The sequence below is a fragment of the Podarcis cretensis genome, assembly GCF_951804945.1.
Source record: "Podarcis cretensis genome assembly, chromosome: 10".
In the NCBI taxonomy this organism is placed as follows: domain Eukaryota; kingdom Metazoa; phylum Chordata; class Lepidosauria; order Squamata; family Lacertidae; genus Podarcis; species Podarcis cretensis.
In genome coordinates, this window is record NC_137179.1 from 70,748,210 (window position 1) to 70,775,408 (window position 27,199).

Sequence of the window (27,199 nt, forward strand, 5' to 3'; positions counted from 1 at the left end):
AGCTTCCTCCTCAGCAAGCAAGGAGGACCGCCATTGTCGTTCGCGCCGCCTCCGGAAGTTCTGCACATAATTAATTTCTGGACCACCGTTTGGACCCTGATAAAATTGTTCATCCCAGTTGTAGGGGAAGAAAATCAGGTTTAAATGCAGCTTTAAACTGGAACATGGTCTGAACACAATACTCTTAGTTGAAACTGAGTTCACAGTCCTATTAATTTCCTGGTTCCAACAGGATTTTCTTCTTTTTGACGTCTTTCTATAGAAGCAAATATAGATTGAACTATACAAGCAACTTCCTGACATATCTGATACTTTTTCTAAAGCTGAAGAACAAGTTTGACAGTGCAATCATATACATGTTTACTTGAAATCAAGTTCAGTGAGACTTGCTCATTTGGATGGTATTCAGCAAAGTTTTACTGAAATTAAACATATTGAAATGAATGGACCTAACTTAGTCATGTTTATTAATTGTAATGGGCTTACTAACGGGCCTGTTAATCGCCATATTGGACACTCCATCTTGTAAGTACGTTTAGGATTACAGTGGTACCTCTGGTTACATACTTAATTCGTTCCGGAGGTCCATTCTTAACCTGAAACTGTTCTTAACCTGAAGCACCACTTTAGCTAATGGGGCTTCCTGCTGCTGCCGCGCGGCGGCACGATTTCTGTTCTCATCCTGAAGCAAAGTTCTTAACCCGAGGTACTATTTCTGGGTTAGCGGAGTCTGTAACCTGAAGCGTATGTAACCCGAGGTACCACTGTACAGCTTAAAGCTGCTTGGAAGTGCTAAGACTCTGTTGTATAGGTAATCAAATTAATGCTAATTTTGCCTCCCACCCCCCACTCTTTTTTGAAAGGTGGCTATCATCCAGTGAAAATTGGAGATCTTTTCAACGGTCGGTATCATGTTATCAGAAAATTAGGATGGGGACACTTCTCTACAGTCTGGCTATGCTGGGATATGCAGTAAGAAACAACAACTTTCCTGCTTTGCATGTTAGCTCTCTAAAGCAGGGGTAGCCAACCTGGTGCTCCCCAGATGTTTTAGACTACAGTTCCCACCAGCAATAACAAGTGTGACTACTGGTCAAGCATGATAGGAATCATAGAACCATAGAATTGTAGAGTTGGAAGGGACCACAAAGGACATCTAGACCAACCCCTTGCAATCCAAGGACATTTGCCCAGTGTGTGGCTCGAACCCACGACCCTGAGATTAAGAGTCTCATGTTTTACCAACTGAGTTATCCCATCTAGAGAGCACCAGGTTGGCTACCCCTGTTCTAATACATGTAAGTGGTGGCTTTGATTTACTTGTATTTTGAATAACTAATGGGTTGTAGTCTAGCTAAGGTTATATAAATGTTTCTATTCTATCTCCTATATAAGCACCATTGTATAGGGATATTTATTCTGTCTTTGCTTTGAGTCAAGTGTGTCTTTAATAACCCTTAAGAGACATTGCACTCTTAACTGTTTGAAAGATAATAATTGAGAAAAAGGTTAGATTTTATCATTCACTTACCTGAATATTATTGAAAATTGCCACAAATTGTTTTAAAGTTGTACTTATTCTCCAGTAGGACATTGGATGTCTGTCTTAAATAGGAAAAAAAGTATTGGCTCTGATAGATTGTTTACTTCCTGTTTTAAAGGGGGAAAAGGTTTGTTGCAATGAAAGTTGTGAAAAGTGCTCAACATTATACAGAGACAGCCTTGGATGAAATAAAGTTACTTAAATGTGTAAGTATTATGATAACACTCCCAAGCTTAGTGAAATTGCTTGTGTGTGTGTGTGTTTAATTTTGTGATTCTGTAAAACAAACATAGTAAGTAAAATTGCAGCTCCCATGTAATATTTTTTAGCTGCAGTATCTTTAAAAATAACTTTACAGTTTTTTTCAAACGATACTTTAAAATTAAGTGACTTGTTTCATTTCTTTTTTTAGGTTCGTGAAAGTGACCCTAGTGATCCAAATAAAGACATGGTTGTACAATTAATTGATGACTTCAAAATTTCTGGCATGAATGGCATACGTATCTTTTTTTTTCTTGCTGATTGCCCAGTGTCTTGATTTTAAAAGACAGGAAAACCTTTATGCTTTCTCAAGTAAAACACTAGGCTAGCAGGTAATTTTTAAAGACATTGGGTTGGCTCCAGACATAATAATCTGCAAATGGAAGGGCTTCTTCCATTCACATAGGGGATTCTTATTCAACACAGCCTTTGAACTGTAGGAAATGGGTATCTTCAATTATTTTTTATTCCAGTGAGAAGTGGGAATTGGCAAAAATCTCACCCTGCCTCATTCCTCCAGCGCTAATGGAACTTGGCTGAGTGCAAGTCTGGATCCAAGCCAGAAATATTATTATTATTAGTGCATAACAGTGAAGGAAATACTGAAAATATTATATGGATATTTAGAATGAGCTGTTGTGGTAGACTTGAAAACAATATGTATTTGAGAGGTGCTTCATGTTTGTTTATAAACCTGTAAGCTGTTATCTTTATGTGGGGGGGGGTTAAAAATAAATGAAGGTGTACCTGTTCTTTCTGTTGCTTTTATAGTAAGTTATTTGTATATTTTTGTTGGTTTGGATTTTTTAAAAACATATTTTAGGTTATGATCTGAACATAAGTTCAAACTCTAGTCTAGGATATTTGGCTTCTTCTGACAATGTTGACAGTGAAATTCCTATTAAATAAATTTTCCTTCCGCTCTGTAAAAATGGCCAACACATTATTTTAATAAATAAAAAAGTTGACTACAACCCAAAAATCTCTATTTTGCTGCTGCAGTTCCATGTTAAAATTAGCTATAAAAGAGTAGACCCATTGAAGTTAATGGTCAGGTATCTATGACCTGCTTAATTTTAGTGGGTCTCCTTTGAGAATGAGTTAGCAGGCTTACATTGATTTGGTTTTTCCGTTGAGTTCAAAATGGAATGACTGACTACTGCTAAAATATGTACAAGGTCAGTAAAGACATAATGTAAACTGGGATTAAGTAAAAGTGGTTGGAACTGAGCATTCCCACACACACCCCTTTCATTTCTCCAGGACAGTTCAATGTTACACTAGACCATTGCCTACCATGCTCTGAAACAGAGGGTAGGGTAGAGGAGCTTGATCCCAAAATAGGCTCTGTCAAAACTGGATATGCTGATTATCTGATTCAACTCGTTTATGTATGCATAGCCCACCCATCTATGGATTGGTGAGACCATAGGAGATGCCCCAATTGTTAGTAGAAGATGGAAACCAAAATGCTTTAAATATATTCTTGGAAAACTTTCATTACCCAAGAACAAAGAATAATGTTCTCAGTTGAAATGTGAAATATTTTCTTGTGTGGTGGGCTTGTAAGGATGGTTAGAAAGTCATTAAATTACTTACGATTTATCCTTAATTGAATCTCAGATGTCTGTATGGTTTTTGAAGTACTTGGACATCACCTTTTAAAATGGATAATTAAGTCCAACTACCAGGGCCTTCCTATCCGTTGTGTGAAAAGTATAATTCGTCAGGTAAGATGTTTAATGCAACAAAGCTACAAATGTGCTAATACCAGCTAGGTTGATAGGACTACATTTTTTAAGAAATCTCTCTAAATCTGCTGTTGCATGCGATGCCTTCAATTACCTGCTTGATTAAATTGTTTAAGTCTGAACAATTTAAGTAGCAATTGCTTTAAAATATATCCTATGTGCATTTCATTTCTTCACTTAACAGCACATAGCTGAAGTGAAAAATGCTTTTTCCACAAGAAGTTAGTTGCTGGAAAAGTGCCAGTTATTTTACTAAAACATATGCCATCTGATTGAAAGAAGAAAAAGGTGCCAACAAAGGGGTATAGCTAACAAGGCCAGTGGTCAGGGATGATGGGAACTGAAGTTCTGTGAACTAGATTAGTCATTTCTCTCCCCAAGTATGTATGTATTTTAAAGTGATGTCCAAATGTAGCCTTTTGAGTTCTTGTGACGCAATGAGTGGAGGAAACTTTCATTGTAATGAAATTATTCTTCCTTTTATTGGTTTGCAAACCAGGTACTGCAGGGTCTAGATTACCTCCACAGCAAGTGCAAGATCATCCATACAGACATCAAGCCAGAGAACATCTTGATGTGTGTGGATGACACCTATGTGCGTCGAATGGCTGCGGAAGCAACAGAGTGGCAGAAAGCAGGGGCTCCTCCTCCTTCTGGCTCTGCAGGTACGGCCGTACTTTTAAACACTCAGTAAGTAAAAACAGATCGCATACTTGCCGCAGCAACATTTAATTAGTTTTAGTTAATGGAAATAGTAAATTTAAATGTGGTTAATTTGAATGTTTAAGAATGTTATTAGCATATGAATAATGTATAAGAAGTGTTCATTTTAATGTAGCAAAACAATCCGAGTGCTGCAATTCTTCATATACTTCTGCATTTTTGGTAGGCAGAAAAACCGTAATTACAAGCTTTATTTATACTGGTTTCCTGCTGTTAATGCAACATTCATATGAGCTAACGTGAACGTTTCCCCAGTTTCAAGTTTTAAACTGTGTTTTAGGTGTGCACTTTTATATAGTGAAACATTTTTAAAGACATTGCCCTCTGTATCCCACTTCCTCACACATGAAGGGGATTTCTTATATGTGCAGAGAGCGATATGTGCATATATCTATATATATCTATATATATCTATCTATATCTATATATCTATATCTATGGCTACATGCAAATGAGACACCAAATAGGTCCCTTAGATTTCATTGCCTTTGAGCTGTGAAACTGCGTTCAGTCCTGTCTGAGAGGCATGAAGTCTTAATTAAATAAGCTGAACAAGCTGTACTGGTTTTCTTACTATTTTGTGTATTATTCAGGACAACAGTCAGTTACACTTTAAAAAGAAGAAGCAATTTGTCAGTTTGTCACTGCCACCTTGCAGTGGCCATCTCATACTGTGGACCGTATTAACTCCTCACACTTAATACATTATAATGTATCACATGGAGGTGGTAGTCTCTCAGAAAAGGCACGCATTCTGTAACATCTAAGTGTCATGTCAGGGTGTGTGCAGCCCTTTAATGTCTACTGGTAGCGCTGTGGTCTAAACCACAGAGCTTTGGGCTTGCTGATCGGAAGGTCGGTGGTTTGAAGCCCCGCGACAGGGTGAGCTCCCGTTGCTCTGTCCCTGCTCCTGCCAACCTAGCAGTTTGAAAGCACGTCAAAGTGCAAGTAGATAAATACGTACCGCTCCTGCAGGAAGGTAAACGGCATTTCTGCGCGCTGCTTTGGTTCGGCAGAAGTGGCTTAGTCATGCTGGCCACATGACCTGGAAGCTGTACGCCGATGAGCAACACAACCCCAGAGTCGTCCGCGACTGGACCCTAACCGTCAGGGGTCCCTTTACCTTTACTACTTATTTACTAAACTGAAGCCCCCAAAATTTAGCTTTGACTGGTTTGTAAGTGGAATATTTTAATAATACAGTGGTACCTCAGGTTACGTATCCCTCTGGATATGTAATCTTCAGGTTGCAAATGCAGCAAACCCAGAAGTGTATACTTCCAGGTTTCGCCACATGTGCAGAAGCGATCTGCGCACCGCGTGCATGTTCAGAAGGGCGCCTCTGTTTACATACTTTTTGGGATACAGAGGGCCTCTGGAACGGATCCCGTCCATAACCAGAGGTACCACTGTGCATTGTTTCCATGTTTCTTTTAAGTGGTCTTTGGTAGTATTAGAATCTTAAAAAGTTTTTATAGTCTGTATCAGTAAAATGGATGTACTAGGAACTGGATTACTTACAAGCAAATAATTTAACATTGTAAGGTTGGAAAAGATTAATATTTCAATATTTTTCATCTTTTGTTAGTTCATGATGAATAACTTTCTTAGGGCTTAAAACCTAAAACCCATTCACTGGCCGTGTCAAGGTTGTAGAGTCTCATATAAATTGTGCAGATTTTTCTTCTTCCTCTTCTTCTCTTCCTCCTCCTCCTCCTCCTCTAGACACTTTAGGTTGGATAAAGATGATCTAAGGTTGTACCTGTCTATCAGCCTCTCATTAGAAGATGTTTCTGATTATTGCACAGAATTTACACATATCACTTCATAAATTTGACTCTTAAGTGTTTTGTTTCTTTCCTCTTTTATTTTCTTTTTTAGTGAGTACTGCCCCTCAGCAAAAACCCGTAAGTAGTCTTGTGTTATTCTTCTTGAGTATTCAGGTTTCCTGTTTAAAGAGTTGAAAGTTAAAATTGTTAGCATTTTAAATTTCATCCATGATCCTTATTTAACTACAGTTTTGGTTTATAAATAGGATCTTTTGTCTAAATTAATCTTGCATTACCTTTTCCTCCTGCATAACTGGGAGGAGGAGTTCTGAAGCGTTCTTGTTTGCTTCTTCTTAACCATTCCATCCAAACTGACAAACTAAGGAAGACTTTAATTGTGGTTCGTTTAAAAGAAGCCAAGTTCAAACCATGGTTTCTAAACCTCACTTGTTTAAGCTATAACCATAGTTTATTTTAATGATAAAATAAAGTACAGTCGTCACCTGCCTCACTTCGTTTAGTGGGGGCACCTAGCAAAGGGCCCCTGAAAGTGAACTTTCGGGACTGGGCAGGGAGGCCAGTTATTTAGCAAGATACTACTTTAAAATCTTGATAAGTGCTTTACATGCTATAAACTTTTCATTGGGGGTTTAAAGGATATTCCTAGCACATTTAATTGCACCCAACAACTAACTTGTCTAGTGCAGATGGCAATATGTTCCATTTGTAGCCTAAAAGATAGGTATGCTGTGCTTGCAGTGGTTTATATAGTGAGAAATAATGGGGCCTCTCTATTCAGCTTGTATATCTTATGTCAGCAAAGCAATTATAGCTTGAGGCTACTTCATCCACTGAATTGCCTCTTGAGTTTCAGTTTTATAGAAAGTCAGTTGTGCAATACTATGCATTAGTGTTCTCAGTTCACAGATGCTAGACTTTTTATAGGGTAACCTAACCTTCACATTGGATGGCTGTAAGGATCAATAAATGGTAATTAGCTATGTTAAATTTCTTAGATTGGAAAAATATCTAAAAACAAAAAGAAGAAATTGAAAAAAAAGCAAAAGAGACAGGCTGAGCTACTAGAAAAGCGCTTGCAGGAAATAGAGGAACTGGAGCGAGAAGCCGAAAGAAAAAAAATAGAAGAAAATGTAACATCTACTGTATCGTCCAATGAACAAGAGGATGAATACCACCCAGAAGTCAAGCTAAAAACTGTTGAGTTAGAGGAGGTAGCAGATGAAGAACTTGGGAATGAGGATGGTAAGTGTTGGGTCTTCTTAAATTTTGATATAAAAGATGCAGTGTGTCCAGAGATGCTGTTGCAACGATGCTCTGAGCACCATCTGTTTTGTAGGCTGCCATCGGTCAGAGCCAAAGAACCATGAAACTCATTTCATGAGCTTCAAAAGGCTTTGCATGTCTTTTCTGCAAAGAGCAGACCCCCAATTCCATTCTGCAAGTAGAGGATGCTTTTTGAAACGGAGGGCGTAAGGAACATGGAAATCAATAAGTGCCATTACTATTATGGTGCACCACCAGCTTAGCACAGCTTAGTTTTGTTCAGAGTGGTGCCAAAACAAAATGCTTAAGAGACATCTTTGTTGGAGAAGGCAACTGTAGAAGTAACCAGCCATTGATATAAAAAAGTTTTTCCCAAGGTAATAGCATCCCTCCAGGCAAAAGCTATAGAAGACTATCTGCTCTACTTATATAAGCATAAATTTATGCAGTCCTTTACTTTGCCTTTGCTAACTCAGATGAAATAGTATTGTTACATAACATATACTGAAACTGAAAATTCAAATGATACTTCATAATACTTACCCCACTTGGTTTTAAGAGGTCATAATTTTCTGAGAGAAAGTGTAATCTAGTCTTTATATATTTTAATCCCTAAGGTGAAACGGAAGATCAGGATGAAAAGGAAGATACAGAAAAAGAAAACACAGAGAAAGACGATGATGTTGAACAAGAACTTGTCAACTCAGAATCTGCAGATCCCACTTGGATAGAATCCCCCAAAACAAATGGCCACGTTATAAATGGTCCTTTCTTGCTGGAAGAACAGATTGAAGATGAAGATGACGAAGAGGAGGAATGCCCAAATACTGAGCAATATAATCTTGATGAGCCAAATGCAAAAAATGATTACAGCTATAGTAGCTCCTACGAACAATTTAATGGTGAATTGCCAAATGGACGTCATAAAATTTCTGAGTCGCAGTTTTCTGAGTTCTCGGCTTCCGTATTCTCTGGAGCTTTAGATTCTGTAGCTTGTGGTTCAGCTGTTTCTGAAGAATCAGCTGTAACTGAAAGAGACGGAAGTACTCCATCACATGATAGGAGCAGGACGGTTTCAGCATCCAGTACCGGAGACTTGCCAAAAAGTAAGTGTTTTGGTTTCAGAAATTTGTGACGATTTATCTAAAGCGTACCCATTTTTAATTTTTGCGTTGCTGTACTTGGCAGATATTTATTCACTGAGAGGGAGAGAGTAAAAAACATGTGGTCTTAAAAATATTTCTGTGTGCATATTGTTGAACTTTGCATTACATAACTGTTCTTTTGCCATTTTTAGAAGTGAGTTGCTCTCTTATTAGCACAGCCCTGCTTGTTAAGCCTGGGAGCCACAAAACCATTTGTTTCCTATGTACCTGGGCTGCCTTTTGGGCTTGTATTTCTTAAACAACCTACCAAGTCATGTGGCAAATAATGGAGGGGGCATCGAGAAGCAGTGACATGATGTGAGGGCCTGCTGTGGAAATAATAAAAAAGTAAACAAATCTCACTGGGCTTTTCCAAGCTCTTGGGCATGCCTAAAGTAGCTCTTTGTTTGGATCCCATCTTAGTGTTTGAAAAATATGTCAGACAATAAACTTTGCTTGTGCTGGTCTCCCATGATGTTAATTGATTTTGCTGCTTTGCAGGCTCTTCTAAGGCTAGGTTTTGTTGTTTTGAGAGTCCCCTCTTTTACCACTGGAAAAATATGCCATCTTTCATTCTGGTTCACAGCTATTTTAAGACAAGGATATGCATTTTAGGCTGTTTATTTTCTCCTTGTTGTTTATTTCTGTCCTAATGTCCTGACAAGTTTCGCCAGTGTTAGATATTGGAACCATGCTAAAGAAACAGTATTTAAAAAAAAAAATTAAAAATTGGAGGCAGTAAAGCGAGCATTGCTGGGCAACAGAAGTGGTCAGATGTGGACGTCGGAACCCTTAGTGCTAATTGGAGACATACAGTTATCTATGAACCTTGATTTCCAAAAAGAGGTCCTATTCAAAAAAATACCTGATATGCTGAGAAGCAGGATGTTTGCCAGATTACCAGACAATCTCAGCAGAAGGCTAAGAATCTTTGAGTGAAATATCAAGCTGAGCAGCACAACAAGACACTCCAGGAATTTCCAAAAGGCTTGCCTTGTGATTTGCACGCTATTCTGGATGTAAGTGCTTATGTGGTTGCTTTTTTGGGCATAGGAGGAAATAATTTTTTGTGTCCCTCCACTCCTACAGAGAATTCAGAGCCACGAATCCAGTCCCAAAGCTTGAAAAAGAGTTCTGGACACAGGGAAGTCCATATACTTAATTTGCAACCTCAGTGCTTGACCGTTATAGTCTTCCTAGCAAAGAGTATCTTTAGCTGCACCTTGATGCCTCATGCTGGATGGATAATGTCCCCACTTTTTAAATACTCACTTCCAGTCTACAATTACAAAATAAAAGGATTCGAAGTAGTGAAAACATTGTAAGAAACGTAAACAGTTGTTCCAGTGATTTAAAAAGGCAGCCAGTGTGCCTACCTCTTCTGTTGAGCCCTACATTTATCTAGTACTCGGGACAAGGATGTACATTTGTCTGCTAATGTCCCTATAATTGACCCTGACACAGATAAATGAGCAACATAGTCCTGGATAATCAAGCCAGCCTAATCCCAAGCACTGACTCAAATCTGCACTCCAGCAGGAAATCTAGGTAAGATCTTGTTTTTCAACAATTTCAGTTCCTCTTTGGTAGTGTTATACTTTTTGAAGGCTAGGATCTTTGACTGGGAAGGGGATTTCATTGGGGAAGTGGAGATGTTGCTAAAACGATTGCTTGGGGAGTTTTAAATACCCCCCCCCCCTGAGTTTGAATAAACGTAATGAGTACCACTCTGAATAAGAGACAATAGAGCTGTTTTCTGTAGCCAGAGCTGGGATGAATTTACCTTTGAGCTTTGTTAGTCATGTAGGAGCGCTCTTGAATGTGTGCTGTGCTTTGTTTAAAAATAATTGGGATGGAAAAGGATGGTGGGGGAAGAATAATGCTTTAAAGATGTCTCAGTAACTATCTTCATTACATCTAACACATGCCGTTTTCCATTTTCTTTTCCCTCCTACATGGTTCAACAGGTTGTTCAAAGGATATTAGCTGTATGTAAAAAATGAGGAGCCTGGCCTGGCATGAGAACTGCAGTGAGCTAGCTAGGAACTGACAGAAGTCCTCTACCATGGAATAAACAAGTTTCACTAGCAACCCAAGGAGGAGTGTTGAGAACCGTTGGTCAAACAAAGGAAGAGAATAAAAGTAGAAGGAGACCTGGAACATGGATAGCCAAAATGAATGAAGCAGTAGCATAGTTTATCTCAATGTTTAAGGACCTGGGGACTTGGTTTACATTCCACCAATCTTTCTTGGATCAGATGATAGAGGTCTGTGGCAAAGTACCTCCCAGCACTTTGCAGCTTTAATTTTGGAGATGTGAGGAATGGATAGCCCTAATGAGAACACTAGTCACTCTGTGTCTTCATATTCTTGTACAGCTGAGCCTCTTCGTGGGATTGAAATTGCTCTGGTAGCCCAGATCATAGTGTTGCACCACTGCTTTCATAATCGGCATCCCCGAAAAAGAGATTACGGATACTTGGTGAAATACAAGAAGCCGGAAGAAAAGGGTGGCACGGTCTTCAACAGTCGTTCATTTCATTCATTCAAAACACTTGAAGAATTATAAACTCCAGCCTTGTAAACCACTGTTGCCTCAAATCAGCACGGTGCTAATAGAGGGCATATCATCAAGTGCATTTGTACTGCAACTTCATATTTATGTGTTTGTTAATGTGAGCTTAGCAGATATCCTGAATTAATAAGGTGTTTTTTAAAAACAATGGTTGAAATTTGCAAAAAGTGCATAATATGTGGTCTTTGTTTGGACTTTGTATAACCTGATGGTAAAAGGAAAGCAACTCAGAATCTTGTATTGAGCATGAAACTTGTTTTTATTCAAGTGACTAGCACTTTAAAGAATGATGAGATAGCCAGTAATGCAATATGTAATGACTCAGGCTTAGAGTGCTGTCGTCATCCTCATGAATTCTCAGCCAGGAGACAGAGATGGGGATGGGTTCTTTAGAACCCATTCTATCAACCCTAGTATGGAAGTGAGAGTCACCTGTAGACAACAATGGAAAAATGTAGGAAAACCCAAACATAGGAGATAGCAGCATAGAGACCAGTCCGTGCATTTTCTAACTGGAGTCCTATAACATATAAAAATGTGGTTTTAAAAGTGCTCAAGTATTTTAAATTGCAGTACAGCTGCATGCAATTCAATGGAGCACAAAGTTTCTGCAGGCAGGTTAGATACTGGAGTTGGACTGGAAGTGTAGATTATTATTTGCTGTTACTTCAGAGATGTTTTGTACGGGAGATTTTGGGCTGCAAGGTCAAATTAGCTTCAAATGCATCTCTAACTTTCAGTATTAACAATGGAATAGATTGTTGAAAGCTACTCTTTCACCCACAGCACTTGTCCCAACTTGTAATATGGAGATTAGGGATTTTGGGAGAAGGAAGTTTTCATACAATTTTTGTGACACATCTGTAAAACTGATCCGCTGGTAATTTTTTGGATTATTTTTACTGTTGTTGTTTTTAAAATCGGGCAAATAATATTCAAGTTCATACCTTTTGATATTAAACTTGTGTTCTTAATTACTGTAAACACTTGGGCCAGAATAGGGCCCTACCAGTGCACAAAATTTTGGTACAGCTCTGGTGATAGTTAAGACTATGATAAGCACACTATCTATTGTTGATAATGAGGTAAAGGATTGTGCTTGCATTTGTTAGGCAATTTTCAGAATGTTTGTAATTTCACCAAATTTAGAGGATATCTCATGAGGCGAGGAAAAGAAAAAAAGAGAGGGGAGAGAAGGAATTTGCTCTATGAAGCATCTAACCCAGCCTTTCTCAACCTTGGTTCCCTAGATGTTGTTGGATTACAACTCCCATTATTCCTAGCCAGCATAGCCAGTGGTCAGGGATGATGGGAGTTGTAGTTCCAGAAATCTGGGGACTGGAGGTTGATAAAGGCAGCTCAAACTGCTTATGGTCAAGATACTAGAACAGGAGATTGGGACTGGGAGATGCACCATGGAGTTTAAAACTCCCTTCCTTTGCCAGGATTGAAGAAGGACATAAACGAGAAAGCATACCCCACCCCCAATTGTCCAGAAACCCACCCACCCCTCTATATAGTAGTAAATGCATTCAGATTTAGGACTGGCAGCCTGGTAGGATCAGTTCTGCATTATGAATAGTTTTGTATGAATAGCTGATAACTGGGGAAGTTTTAGAGCTTGTTTGGATTTTGTCTTAACAAGCTTTGCTTGAAAGGTGTATGTGGGCGTTGACAGTAGCTGAAAGTTTGTGAATAATGATTACACACATGTGTGGGTGTGGAATGTAGTCGGGTTTTGCAGCCACTGATAATAATTGTCAGTGAGCAAACAGATTCTGAAAATAGATATCGTCAGATTGATGAATTCTGAGAATTAGAATAATCAGGGAACAGTTGATCTAGTGTTAGGTGATAGAATAATCCCACTCAGAAGTAGTTGCTCAGCAAGGGTAAGACAGATCAACATTGTAAGTTTAGAAATTTAAAACTCAAGGTTTGTTCAGGGACCAGGGATCACCACCCCAGGGATCACCAGATTCTTCTTGGCTAAGAGCTAAGATGATCAGAAACTAAAGTTCTCTTTCTGTAAGCTCCACCCCAAGCTATTACATTACTGTCCTTTCTCCTTAAGAGTTTTGCCCCAGTTGCTCAATAATTTTACTGAGAGGAGCACCTACATGGTAAGGGCCTGACAGAGGTCTCATGCATTTCTTGGGTTACCAGTTGGTTAACCTAAACTTAGATGGCAAAGAGAGAGGAAAAACAAAGAAATCCTTCTCACTCTATTCTTCTTTATATATTGCCTTAATATGCACACAATGTAGTTATTAAACAGTTGCTTGGTTCTATATGCGAACTGCTCAGTATCTTAACTATGGTTTGCTTACTGCCAACAAACTATGATCTGAAGCCATTGTTTGCTGTTGGCTTACAAACATTGGTTTGTTTGAACTATGGCTTGGTGATATGTGTGAACTTTACTTACCCATGGTTTGTTTGGCCATCCTCTTCCAGAAGCTAACCAAGCTAGAGATGCATGAGGCAAGAGCAGCTTGAAAATGAATCAAACTTTGAAGAAGCAAGCCATAGTTTGCTTGATTGTCTAAGGGACAACTTGTGATTAACTGCTGGTTTGTTGAACAAACTGTGACTTAGCATTACATGTGACCCAGACTAATATCTACTATACTGAATGACAACAGCTTTCCAGCATTTCAGATATAACAAGTCTTTGCCAGTCTTACCTGGAGATGCCAGAGATTGTACCTGGGACCTTTTGCATGCAAATTACCGTATTTTTCGCTCTATAACACGCACCCGACCATAACACGCACATATTTTTTAGAGGAGGAAAACAAGAAAAAAAAATTCTAAACGAAACAGTGGATGTATGATTTTTGTGGTTCATGCTGTGGCCACAGACATGTGATCTGATGGTGAGTTTGGGGTAGCCCAATGCAAAAATCCTGAGGATCCATGTGGATCCGTGCTTTGTAACCACGTTTTTGCACCACTGCGGCCCCAGGCAACAGTGGGTGCATGATTTTTTTGGTGCAAGCTGTAGCCATGGACATGCTATGTGATCTGATGGTGAATTTGGGGTGACCCAGTGCAAAAATCCTGAGGATCCGTGTGAATCCATGCTTTGTAACCATGTTTTAAGTGGGGAGGGAAGGAAAAGCACTCAAGGGACAAGGAACACGTGTGGGGTGGGTGGAGAAGGATGCTGTTAATAATGCAGAAGAGGGGTATAAGAGGAGAAGGCTTTTATAAGAGGAGTGGGGAGGAGAGAGAGACAGAGAGCCTGCTTGAAAAATCTTTGCTGTTATTTAGCGAGTGGGGAGGAGAGAGGGACAGAGAGCCTGCTTGCTTTAAAGGAGCCAACCGGACTCCTCTCCTCTCCCGCTTTGCTCCTTTAAAGCAAGCAGGCTCTCTGTCCCTCTCTCCTCCCCACTCAGCGGCTCTTCTCCCGCTTTGCTTTTTCAAAGCGCGCCACGGAGGAGGGAAGGAAGGTGAACCATGGATCCTCTGCTCACGACTGCAGCAGATCCCCCCCGCCACCCGTAGGCATTCCCTCCATAACACGCAAAGACATTTCCTCTTACTTTCTAGGAGGAAAAAAGTGAGTGTTATGGTGCAAAAAATACGGTACATGCTCTACCACTGAGCCACCTATCAATTCAGTATTACCTTCTCTCTTCTGGATTCCTAAAATATCAGGAGTCGCAAAAAGTGTTTTTTTCTGCTTCAGGGTGTCTTTTCATTCCATGGATACTTCAGAAATATGAAACATGGGGGGGGGGGCCTTAACTTTTGTCCTTGCAGTAATCATTTAAAGCTGACAAGTTGCAGAGCAAGATGAACGTGTCGTATCTTGTACAGGATATTGCTTGCCCCTAAATCAATTCATACGCTGTGCTCTGCTGCAGCAGACTTTCAGGATACTAGTGTGCTATACCTGTGACTAACACCTGATTTTTGCTTAATAAATTTTCCCTTGAATGCTGTGTGTTGGTTTACTTTGTAAGGGGGGTGGAACAGTGTGAAATGATAAGCAATATAAGTGTTGTCAGAAGAGGATATTCTAGGCAAGTTTTCATTCTGCCAAATTACAGTGGTACCTCGGGTTACATACGCTTCAGGTTACATACGCTTCAGGTTACACACTCCACTAAGCCAGAAATAGTGCTTCAGGTTAAGAACTTTGCTTCAGAATAAGAACAGAAATCGGGCTCTGGTGGCGCGGCGGCAGCAGGAGGCCCCATTAGCTAAAGTGGTGCTTCAGGTTAAGAACAGTTTCAGGTTAAGTATGGACCTCCGGAACGAATTAAGTACTTAACCCGAGGTATCACTGTATATACATTACTAGCCATTTTGAAAGTGTCTTTAATATTATAATGTATAACAAGTTAACACCCTGTGTAAGTATGGGATGTAAACAGTGAAATTCTCCTTTGTACAGGCATAGTTAGCTGAAGATATTGATGGCAAGTGGGATAGAGCTTCATGGCTATTTTCCACTTAATAGCATAAATTGCCACTCTTTGCTGTACCTGAAGAGGCCCAGTAGAATCACATTAAGGTGGAAACTGAATTACATGCCATTGATACTAACTCTTGCTACTTCTTTGCTTGTAATAGCAAAAACCCGTGCTGCTGACTTACTGGTGAATCCGCTGGATCCAAGAAATGCAGATAAAATTAGAGTTAAAATTGCTGACCTGGGCAATGCTTGCTGGGTGGTAAGTATAACTTATTTTGTGTGTCTTAAGACTCTGCTCTTTGGTCTACCACCTACATGCTAATGTTTCCTTACCACTGCTGTCTTTTCCGTTCTTAGCATAAACACTTCACAGAAGATATCCAGACACGGCAGTACAGATCAATAGAGGTTTTAATAGGAGCAGGTTACAGCACACCGGCTGATATCTGGAGTACGGCATGCATGGTAAGAACGAGATTGCAGTGCCTCATTGCTATGCTACTCATTTGAAAATACAGCGAGATTATTAGGATTTCTGACCAAGTTGTTAAATGGAAAAAGACACGATGGTAATAGCTCAAGTGATTATAATTGTGAATTGCTGACGGGTTACGTTCTGAAGCATTGGCCTGGATCTAAAGAGCTACTTAAGGTGTGCCCAGCTGAATATTTCAAATGTCTGCTGTGCAGCGGATTCCCCTGCCCACATGACAAATGACATTTGAAACCCCTCTTCCGTTTTTGCTTGGTTTATGCTGAAAAGCGTCAAGTCCACAGGTATAAATAATTACATTGGCTTGGCTTGCAGTGCAATAGCATTATATTGGAGTGTAAGCTTATAATTTCAAAGCTAAATGTATAAATTAAACTGCAATTTGTTTGGTTCAGAATGATTCATAAATTGTATTTCATGTATTGTTCTGTTTCCAGTGATTTCAGGGTCACCTATAACAAATGTAGGGTTGCAGCTAAAATTATGTAAGTGGATTTGTTACCATATCTGTGTTTCCCAAATGTAATGTCGGGTAGGCAAATAAGTACAGTTGTGCTAAGTCAGGCTGGACAGATCTAGGAGTAGACTTAAGGCCTTCCATTTATGTTAAGCCTTACCTGCATAAATTTTGTTTCTTATTCACAAGTGGCTGTTGAATTTATTTTGTCTCCTTGCATGGGATCCAACAATCTATGTAAATATGCAGTGAGAAATGCAAAGGGACAAACTCTTCTGCCCACCATCTGCTGCATAACAAAAAGATGTGTTGTGAGTTGGACGTAGGGCAGGTATAGACACAATGGCTAACCTTTGCTCACGGAGTGGAATCAAGCTATAGTCTCCCTCTCTTCTGAAGTGTGCTGCGTCACTGTGAAGAGACCTGATGCTCTTGAAAGCTTCTCTTTTGACAGGGTTCTTCACAATAGCTGAAGAGTCAGCATATCAGTCCGCAGACTCTCAAGCTCTTCTGTTTACCACAGTGCTGCCCTGTGCTGTGATATGGATGCCAATTTTTGTGCAAAGTCTTGTCGGACCATTTAACCATATAGCACACTAGATTTTTGTGAATGGTTGTGTTGCCATTGAAAATGCCTAGATGGAGATTTGTGGCAAGCATTGCTTAGTCTCTCCTAGTTCATTTCTCACCCTCTTAAGAAGGAACATGGTTTACCTGAACGGTCCCTGGTTACAAAAACCTGTTCGGTAACTGGGAATGCGCGTAAGATTGGTTTGTCATGATACATGTGCAGACTTGTATCTCTTCTGCTGTTTCTACTCCGTACATGTGGTATGCGCCTTGTGGATGTTACTGAGAGCCCCTGTCTGCTTAGTGGTCAAAGCAGAGGCCATCGATCTCTCCCCACCCTGTGGGGGAGGAATATAATGGCAACCGCTGCGACAAAAAAGCAGAACTGGGCTGAATGTGTCAGAAACTACACTGTCATTGACTGAGTCCCCGTTATTTTATGAAGTTGTGTTTTGCTCATATGAAAGAAGGGAAAAGAGGTGATTCCCTGGGGAAAGGACTGCGCAGTCCTGTGAGGTATGTCATTACACCAGCTGGAAATCCATGATGTATAGGAATTCACCACATCTGCCAGTAGTTTGCCTGTGCCACTGCTGGGAACGGGAGTGAGAACTGTGATTCCATTGCCTATCTTTATTCAGACTCCTTGGGCTGAAGCCAGGGCAAACGATTGTGACGATCCCAGCTCCACCCTCAGACTCTCGTTGGTGCATTAATGTATTCATTGGCCATTGAGAGAGAAGATAACGTACATAGCTATTTTTGCTGTTACATTTGTGCATCTGCCTTGGCTCATAAATAATTTTTCAGGTAATTGAAAGGTAACTTAAAGAAGCTAACACAACCACCCGCGTAGGGTATATTTGTTTATTTTTAAGTTACAAACAAAACACAGTTGAGGCATGCACCAGTAAAGAAGATACTAAATTGTGTGGTTCAATTCCAGTCTGCCAACGGGATGACCAGACAAAGGGAGAATGCTGTTGAATAGTGAATTCCCGTCTCTATCTTGTTTTTATGTCCCCAAAACTTTGCATAGCCCTTGCTTCACAGTAACTGCACAGAGCACATGTGTCTCAATGGCTGTGCTCAGGATGATGTTGTGAGATAGAAAACAACCTTGACCCTGAGACTTATGGAGGTTTCTGGTATTTTAATAAATGAAGAGAAGGAATTCTTAATTCTAACCTAATGAAAATGGTTGCTGTAGCTGCTGTTGTTATTTTCTTTTAAGGTGTTTTAAGTGTGATTGTTTCTCTCATAGACTCATAGAATTATAAGTTCCTCCCAAGAAACTGTAGCAACTTTAAGGGGGCTAAGGGTTTGTGGCAGAGGAATCTCATAACTTCCACAAAATAGCAATTTTTGTTTGGTTCCTTGATACTAATATTATTACTATTATTTGTTAATTTATGTACCACCCTTAATCCAATAATAATAATAATAATAATTTATTATTTATATCCTGCCCATCTGGCTGGGCCTTCCCAGCCACTCTGGGCGGCTTCCATAAAAACCAAAAATACAGTAAAATCACACGTTAAAAACTTCCCTGAACAGGGCTGCCTTAAGATGTCTTCTGAATGTCAGGTAGTTGTTTATCGCTTTGACATCTGCTGGAAGGGCGTTCCACAGGGTGGGCGCCACTACCGAGAAGGCCCTCTGCCTGGTTCCCTGTAGCTTTGCTTCTCGCAATGAGGGAACCGCCAGAAGGCCCTCGGCGCTGGACCTCAGCGTCCGGGCAGAATGATGGGGGTGGAGACGCTCCTTCAGGTATACTGGACCGAGGCCGTTTAGGGCTTTAAAGGTCAGCACCAACACTTTGAATTGTGCTCGGAAACATACTGGGAGCCAATGTAGGTCTTTCAAGACCGGTGTTATATGGTCTCGGCGGCCGCTCCCAGTCACCAGTCTAGCTGCCGCATTCTAGATTAGTTGTAGTTTCTGAGTCACCTTCAAAGGTAGCCCCACGTAGAGTGCATTGCAGTAGTCCAAGCGGGAGATAACCAGAGCATGCACCACTCTGGCGAGACAGTCCGCAGGCAGATAGGGTCTCAGCCTACGTACCAGATGGAGCTGGTAAACAGCTGCCCTGGACACAGATTTGACCTGTGCCTCCATGGACAGCTGTGAGTCCAAAATGACTCCCAGGCTGCGCACCTGGTCCTTCAGGGGCACAGTTACCCCATTCAGGACCAGGGAATCCTCCACACCTGCCCGCCTCCTGTCCCCCAGAAACAGTACTTCTGTCTTGTCAGGATTCAACCTCAATCTGTTAGCCGCCATCCATCCTCCAACCGCCTCCAGACACTCACACAGGACCTTCACTGCCCTCACTGGTTCTGATTTAAAAGAGAGGTAGAGCTGGGTATCATCTGCATACTGATGAACACCCAGCCCAAACCTCCTGATGATCTCTCCCAGCGGCTGCATGTAGATGTTGAAAAGCATGGGGGAGAGGACAGAACCCTGAGGCACCCCACAAATGAGAGCCCAGGGGTCTGAACACTCATCCCCCACCACCACTTTCTGAACACGGCCCAGGAGGAAGGAGCGGAACCACTGTATGACAGTGCCCCCAGCTCCCAGCCCCTCAAGACGGTCCAGAAGGATGTTATGGTCGATGGTATCAAACGCCGCTGAGAGATCCAGCAGAACTAGGAAACAGCTCTCACCTTTGTCCCTAGCCCGCCGGAGATCATCAACCAGTGCGACCAAGGCAGTTTCAGTCCCATGATGAGGCCTGAATCCCGACTGGAAGGGATCCAAATGGTCCGCTTCTTCCAGGTGTGCCTGGAGTTGTTCGGCAACCGCTCGCTCTATCACCTTGCCCAAGAATGGAAGATTTGAGACTGGGCGATAGTTGGCCATTGTGGCCGCATCTAAAGATGGTTTTTTAAGAAGCGGTTTAATAACTGCCTCTTTCAGCGGGTCTGGGAAGGCTCCCTCACGGAGGGAAGCATTCACCACCCCACGAAGCCCATCGCCCAGTCCTTCCCGGCTAGCTTTTATAAGCCAGGATCACAATCCAAGGATCACAGGGAGGTTTACAGTATAAAACACAAAAATACATAACATAGCGTAGCAACTAACAAAATAATACCCCCCCAACACAGTTTAAAAGGACGCAGATTGTTTACTTAGCAAAAGGCCTGGGAGAAGAGAATGGTTTTTGTCTGGTATCTAAAGATATGTAACAAAGGAGCCAGGCAAGCCTTCTTGGAGACAGCATTCCACAAACAGGGAGCCACCACAGAAATGGCCATTCTTGTGTTGCCACCCTCCAAACATTTTGAGGGGGCACATGAATAAGGGCCTCAGATGATGATCGCAGAGTCCAGGACGGTTCACATAGAGAGGTGTCCTTGAGTTATTGTGGTCCTGAGCCATTTAAGGCTTTGTAAGTCAAAACCAGGACTTTGAATTGTGGCCAGAAACTGATTGGCAGCCAGGCCAGGATTGGTGTTATATGCTTAAACTGCCTTGCCCCAGTGAGTATTACGCAGTTAAGTGTGTTGTGTAAATATAGTCTTAGCGGGCAAAGTGTTTTGCAGACTCTGTTGTTTGTTCTTTTGCTATGCAGAGACAATGGGCATATGTGTGTGTGTGTGTGTGTGTGTGTGTGTGTGTGTCTTAGGGAGAGCTTTGCATCACTTAAAAGTACAGAGTGGCTGTTGTGTCCATATTTCCATGCTAATGCAAGGGAGACTCCCAGAAGGAGATTACAATATAGCAAGATACTTGCTTTTCAAAGGGAATTCCCCCTCTCCCTGTTCTGTGCATGTAAAATCATTATCACCTGTAGAAATAAGTCTGAGGTTGTCTCACCTGGATCTCCCATCAATATCTTGTTTTATCGTAGGCATTTGAGCTCGCGACTGGCGATTATCTGTTTGAACCGCATTCTGGTGAAGACTATTCCAGAGACGAGGGTATGTATCTTTTTAACGTCTATGTATTTCCCTGCGCCTCTTTATAGACTCAGAAGAACGTGAAGAGGCCTTCGTTTATTTGCTCAAGTAGTCTACTGACAGAAATGTTCTCATTTCGGAATATAAACACCACATTTTTTCTCTTTAGTTTAAAGTCCCGCCAGTAGCAGTAGGTGGGCAGTCTCCCTGCAGCAGACACAGCCCCTTTCCCTAAGCCTTGGAAGAAAGGATTAAACTCTTGTAAGATCTGCATCTGAGTGTGGGACTTTGAAACACGATTGCAGTATTTTGGAAACAAAACTGGCGCGTATCTGTTTGTGAAAGCTGATTACTAAATGAAAAGCAAGGCAGCAGCTACAATTAACTCCGGCTTCCATCTGTGTACCTGTCCATTTTCCACGCTTGTTTGCTTGTAACGTCCTTTGCAGCAGTAACAACACTGGCATCAGTTAACTTGGTTTTCTTTTCAAAGTGCTGCGAGCGATGCCAGTCTTTTGCTGGTCGTGAAACCTCCGCATGGGTTTTCTGCAAACATTGTGGTGTTTGGAACTTTTTTTGGAATTTTTAACTAATTCCAGTTTCTTTCCTCCTCTTTTTACCCCATCCTTCCCCTTGCCCTTCCCGTTCCTGTGCCCTTTCTTCTCTCCTTCATAGACCACATAGCACACATCATAGAGCTGCTAGGCAATATCCCAAGGCACTTTGCTCTTTCTGGAAAATATTCTCGGGAATTCTTCAATCGCAGAGGTAGTACCTCTTCTTTTTGAAAGGTGCCGTGATGCAGACAGAAGTGGACTGGCAGTTGCTCATTGTAGCCTGTGATGACACTGCAAACAATTTCTATTTGCAAAACAAATGCTGGAAAAAAGCAGCAGCATTGACAGATTGTTTGTTTCACTTTGCGAAAAACAAACACTGCAGTCACCTTGTAATTTATTTCTTTCGGCAAAACGATTTTTTCTCTCTAAATTGTCTTACAAGTGAATAGCTTTCACCCTCACACCGAATAGCATTTCTGCTTTCTTTCAGCAAGGACTTATCTGTTTCTGTCTGTACCGGGCCAGTGTTGGTGTGTGCATGCAATGTACTGATTAAACTGTTGTATGTTTCTGTTTTGCTGGAAATGTTCTCCAATGCAGATCACATAGCATTGATCATTGAACTGCTGGGGAAAATCCCTCGAAAATACGCTATGTTGGGGAAATATTCCAAGGAGTTTTTCACCAAAAAAGGTAACAGTATTTCTGCAACCCTAATTTAAACTGTTGCTCTTTTCAAAGAAGACACTGAACACTTTTTAATGGGTAATGAAGAGTCTGGCTGCTTTTAAACATCATGTTAAAGAAGATGTGTAAATGTTCTCCATTTTTAAGAGGAGCAGGGAATTCAGATTTATTTATTTTATCAGGTGTGTTGAATATCCAAAATATTGGGCTTATATATCTGCTTAGTATTCCATTTATTCTATCTGAAATCAATAAAGGAAAGAATTTAGTTTCCTAGCATCACTGAAACAAAAAGAAAACATATTTAAGATGCCCTGTGCCTTCTTACCTTCAATATTTGAATAGCTGTAGCAAGTCAAAAAAAAAAATAAAATTGTTCAAGCTCTAACCACAAAAGATATACATTCTGCTCATGTCCTGAAAATACTGTATCTAGAAATGATATAACCATTTGAGAAGTCCGTGCTCAAAGCGCTGTTGCTTTTCCACAAGAACAACAAGTATTTTGACATCTATTGCATTTTATGTTGTCATTTGGATGCTTTTGGTTTTAGAGGTTCTGATGCACAGGAGGTACAAAAGTGAGTGGAGGAAGTTTTGCAGAGGAGAGTCAAAAGTTCAGCCTAGGAATTTGGCAATTAAATACAACTAGCCAGGACTCCACTCTCTGATTGATTGACTGGGAGAGGGAAGTAAAAATACTTTAAAAGCCTATTCTCAAAAACTGTTCAACTCAGATTTAAAGTAAAATCATAGTTGTTTGCCCTGTGACAAAATACTAATACAGAAATTCATAGGCCTTTGAAGGATACCAATGCATGGCCCTGTGTAACCCTGAGCTGAATTATCTGTTCTCAGGTCCTCCACATCTGCGTTGTGTAGGTGTCCTACATAAAATCAGGTTACATAGGACATGTGAAGAATGAATAATTTCAGGGAAATAATATTTTTATTATCAAACTGTAGTGCTTCTTATATTTCTTTCTGTTCTTTGAACAGTAAAAGGCAATCTTTGGCACAATCCACTGGGAACTTGTACATTATATAATTGATAAAGAGCATAGATGTGCTTTGCACATATTGCTTTGCTCTAGAATTCAGCTGTGTGGAAGGTGGTTGTTGGATAGTGAAAACTAGAGGTGTAAGAATTCATGTGGTAAACATTCAAACGGGTGCTCAGTTAGGCAAGCAGGCAGTGCCTCATTTGATTCTGAGAACATAAGGGGCAAGGGGAAGCCTAGATGTAGTTCTGTCTTCAAACCGGGATCAGCACTATCAGATAAGGTAAAACAAGTAAAGGATGGTTAAGTCCAGTCAAAGGTGACTATGGGGTAGGGCACTCGCCTTGCTTCAGGCCTAGGGAGCCGGCCTTTGTCCACAGACAGCTTTCTGGGTCATGTGGCCAGCAGGACTAAACCGCTTCTGGTGCAATGGGACACCATTTTGGGTGCCAGAGCGCACGGAAACTCCCGTTTACCTTCCTGCCGCAGTGGTACCTATTTATCTACTTGCACTGGTGTGCTTTCTAACTCCTAGGTTGGCAGAAGCTGGGACAGAGCAACGGGAGCTCAGCCCGTCATGCAGATTTGAACCTCCGACCTGCTGATCAGCAAGCCCAAGAGGCTCAGTGGTTTAGACCGCAGTGCCACACTCTGTTAAGTGTGTTGAAGCAGATTATATTGTTGTAATCCTTAAAACATTCTTCTTGCAAAGCAAATCAGGATGATTATCTCAATATTGTTGATGTGGGGGGAAATGAGATCTATCGAGTTCATGGCAAGGTTTTTAGTTTGGGGCTTCCTCATTTGAAGTTTTATCACTTAGCCACTGTGCTGGGCTAACGCTTTTGATGAGCACCCCCCCCCCTTTCCTGTCTTCAACAGTGTGTTTCCTCTCTCTCAGTTACACTGCATTCTGCAGTGACATGGCGGATGAGAGGGGTGGTTGAGAGGAGAGGTTGTGAAGCCTGCGCAAGGTCATGCGCCATACATAGAGATCAAAATTCAAATGTCCGTCTGGGCATACCGTACCTCAAGAATAAGCTCTGCTGAAACAAACGAATCCGTTTTATGAACAGAGCTGTTTCCGCTTTGAACCAAGCATTTCATGAGTTTCATGGGTAGCTGAGACAAATTTGAACCAAGAAAGAGGGTGGAAAAACAGGTGAACCACAACCAAGGGTATTCGTTGTTACATAGGTAAATGGGACCTTCATTTTCTCCAGAGAAAAGTAAAAGAATGAAAGAGATGTATTTTGCTTGAAATAAGTTGAAGGCAGAAACCTGGTTGTATGTTGCCCCCTTGTGGCTTTTATCTTTTCAGCAAACTAAATTTCTTGAAATGCTTTTCTATATCTTATTGCGTAATTGAAACATGCTATATACAATGACACATTGCCAAGAATGCCGAATTCCCTTGCATAATTATACCTGGAGGGATGTATACCCAAAGGTTATCCTGTTCATTACACTTCCTTAACCTGTTGTCAAAGAAGAGATGAGCAACAATACAATACTGTCTTTTCAAGGGCCTTGATTTGCCCCTGCCGCCTAAGGAATGATGCTTGGCTCCCTTTAACCATGTCCCGTCCTTTGTTAAGGTTTCACACCAGTGCTGAATCCTCCCTGTAATGGAGTCCTGAGATGCAGCCAGGTGGACAGGGTATTAATAATAATAATAATAATAATAATAATAATAATAATAATAATAATAAACCTATTTTGAAGGCCAGGCACTTACTCATTCAAATGCTCTAACCCCGACCGCATCCTGTTGTCTCCTTGGGTCTTCCACTGCAGTCCTCTGCTGTTTATATTAGTGATTCAGCCTCTACCCCACCACCAATCCGAAACAATCTAGTTCTTCGCTTCTTCAGCTGCTTTAGTTAAAAGCACACAGTAGTGAGCATTGGTACCCAGGGCTGACTTGAACCAGTTTGCAGCAGCCACTTCCAGTCCCTTTCTTCAGATTCATCCCCTTTCCCTTCCTTGATCAAGTTTTCTACTTCACACCTTGATAGGTTGACTACAAACTGAGGAAAAAGTTTTGCTAAAGAATTCTGAGGATGATGGCATAAGACAAGTTTGCTATGCAGTACAGACGAATGTGATTAGTCTATCAGCTTATATATACCCGGAGTGGGGTGTATGTGTGGCGGGGAGAGGTCAACTCTAAGACAGGCTCTGTGTCTGCGGAAATAATTTTAATCCGAAACAAAACATTTCAAATTAGTTTGATATTGTTGATATCTTTGATTGTTGATTAAACAGAATCCTGCATACATAAACTGGAAAAAATATGCAGGACCTTACCAAGTTATTGACTGACAATACATGTGCTGTTGTTACTTGTTTCCTTGTCTTTCAAGACATTGCTTCCTTACTATTCAGAGAGCAATATTTTGTGTTTGGTAGATCAGATTCCCTTTCCATCCAGCTGTTGCGTATTCTACTCGGTAGAATGAGAGTTCCAGGGGAATTTTGTCAGTGCCTGTGACATTATTAGAGACAAGTAACTTCTCAGAAGTTTTTGTTGTAATTAATTCTTTAGAAGCTCGGCGCCTTAGCACTTTGCTGCACAAGAACACCTCCACCTGCCATTTCTGAAAAGTTGCAAATTCAGCAACGCTCCCCCAGCTCTGACCCAAAGACCCTTCCATTTTGTGCATCTTTTTGCTTTCAGATTTTTATGCTTTATGCTCCTCCTCTCCACTGCTACAGGGCACACATTCCCTAGTTGGTTTCTTTGTTTTTGAAAGCAAAGTTACAACACACACACACGCTGCAGCGCAGCTATTCCTTCAACTTGCTAATGACTTATGATGTTACAGTGGTGCCCCGCAAGACGAACGCCTCGCAAGACGGAAAACCCGCTAGACGAAAGGGTTTTCCGTTTTGGAGGCGCTTCACAAGACGAATTTCCCTATGGGCTTGCTTCACAAGACGAAAATGTCTTGCGAGTTCCTGCGGGTTTCCCCCCTTCCCCCCCCTTTCCTAAGCTGCTAAGCCGCTTATCACCTGATCCGCTAAAAGCCGCTAAACCGCTAATCCGCTAAGCCGTCAATGGGCTTGCTTCGCAAGACGAAAAAACCGCTAGACGAAGAGCCTCACGGAACGGATTAATTTCGTCTTGCGAGGCAACACTGTACCTACTGCAGGATCCCCTTTGGCCTGCCAGGGTGTCCATTTCGGCCCACGAGGCCATTTCCCCAAACCATAGGTGCCTGTCAATCAGCTGATGTTCTCCAGTGCCTGATCTTTTTGAAGTCTATAGCTTACACCTGGGGCAGGCAATTTCTGACCCTAGGCCTAATTTCAAAAGTTCTCTGCAAACAATAGAATAATACAGGCTTCCTCAACCTCGGCCCTCCAGATGTTTTTGGCCTACAACTCCCATGATCCCTAGCTAGCAGGACCAGCAGTCAGGGATGATGGGGATTGTAGTCTCAAAACATCTGGAGGGCCGAGGTTGAGGAAGCCTGGAATAATAGAATTGTAGAGTTGGAGGGTCATTTAGTCCCACCCCCATAAGCCACACACTCAATAAGATGAGTCTTCTGCCAAGAGCGATCTGTCCTTTCCCCAGCAGCCCACTTGGCAGGCAGGAAGAGTGGGAGAGACAGAAGAGGGCTGGTCCCACACACTCATGGATCGTAGCCGACCCATTACTGGCTTTGTTCCTGCCACAATGCAGATTTCACAAAATGGCCTTGAGGAAATGCAGTCCTCAACAGAAGAAAAAGAATGTCCTCGCATGTTCACAGGTTTGGGTAAAAAAAATCCGTTCAAAGGTGTGTATGTATGAAATACGTGTTTTTGATCAAACGTTACCTAACTTGATTAATTGTATATAGGATGGTCCCAACGCCCCAAAAGAATGAACATATGTACGAAAGCGTCTTTATTGTTGCTGCCTACTGAATAACATTTCCATGGCCAGGCTAAATCTTCCTGGATGTGCTCCCTGAGAATCGAGACTAGTATCAGCAGATCTAATTATTCTTCTTCCTTTCCCTCCCCTCCCCTCTTTCTTTAAAAAAATAAAA

At 41.3% G+C, this 27,199-nt stretch overlaps 1 protein-coding gene and 1 long non-coding RNA gene across 8 annotated transcripts in view; both read left to right on the top strand.

Annotated features, from left to right (window-relative positions):
* SRPK2 (SRSF protein kinase 2) overlaps positions 1-27,199 on the top strand; it is a 97,278-nt gene that overhangs the window by 68,485 nt on the left and 1,594 nt on the right. For 4 of the 7 annotated variants that reach the window (XM_079993635.1, XM_079993634.1, XM_079993638.1 and 1 more), the window contains exons 4-16: positions 864-972; positions 1,662-1,749; positions 1,956-2,043; positions 3,428-3,534; positions 4,055-4,220; positions 6,160-6,185; positions 7,064-7,310; positions 7,949-8,437; positions 15,636-15,736; positions 15,835-15,942; positions 20,860-20,929; positions 21,584-21,676; positions 22,069-22,161. In XM_079993635.1, coding sequence (XP_079849761.1) covers positions 864-972; positions 1,662-1,749; positions 1,956-2,043; positions 3,428-3,534; positions 4,055-4,220; positions 6,160-6,185; positions 7,064-7,310; positions 7,949-8,437; positions 15,636-15,736; positions 15,835-15,942; positions 20,860-20,929; positions 21,584-21,676; positions 22,069-22,161 — 1,785 coding nt within the window. The remainder of the gene's footprint in view (positions 1-863; positions 973-1,661; positions 1,750-1,955; positions 2,044-3,427; positions 3,535-4,054; positions 4,221-6,159; positions 6,186-7,063; positions 7,311-7,948; positions 8,438-15,635; positions 15,737-15,834; positions 15,943-20,859; positions 20,930-21,583; positions 21,677-22,068; positions 22,162-27,199) is intronic. The other 3 variants (XM_079993639.1, XM_079993636.1, XM_079993637.1) reach the window with 2 other exon arrangements.
* Positions 8,445-14,363, top strand: LOC307225692. Its single transcript, XR_013843133.1, has 2 exons — positions 8,445-10,024; positions 10,444-14,363. It is a non-coding gene; the product is annotated as an uncharacterized lncRNA (long non-coding RNA).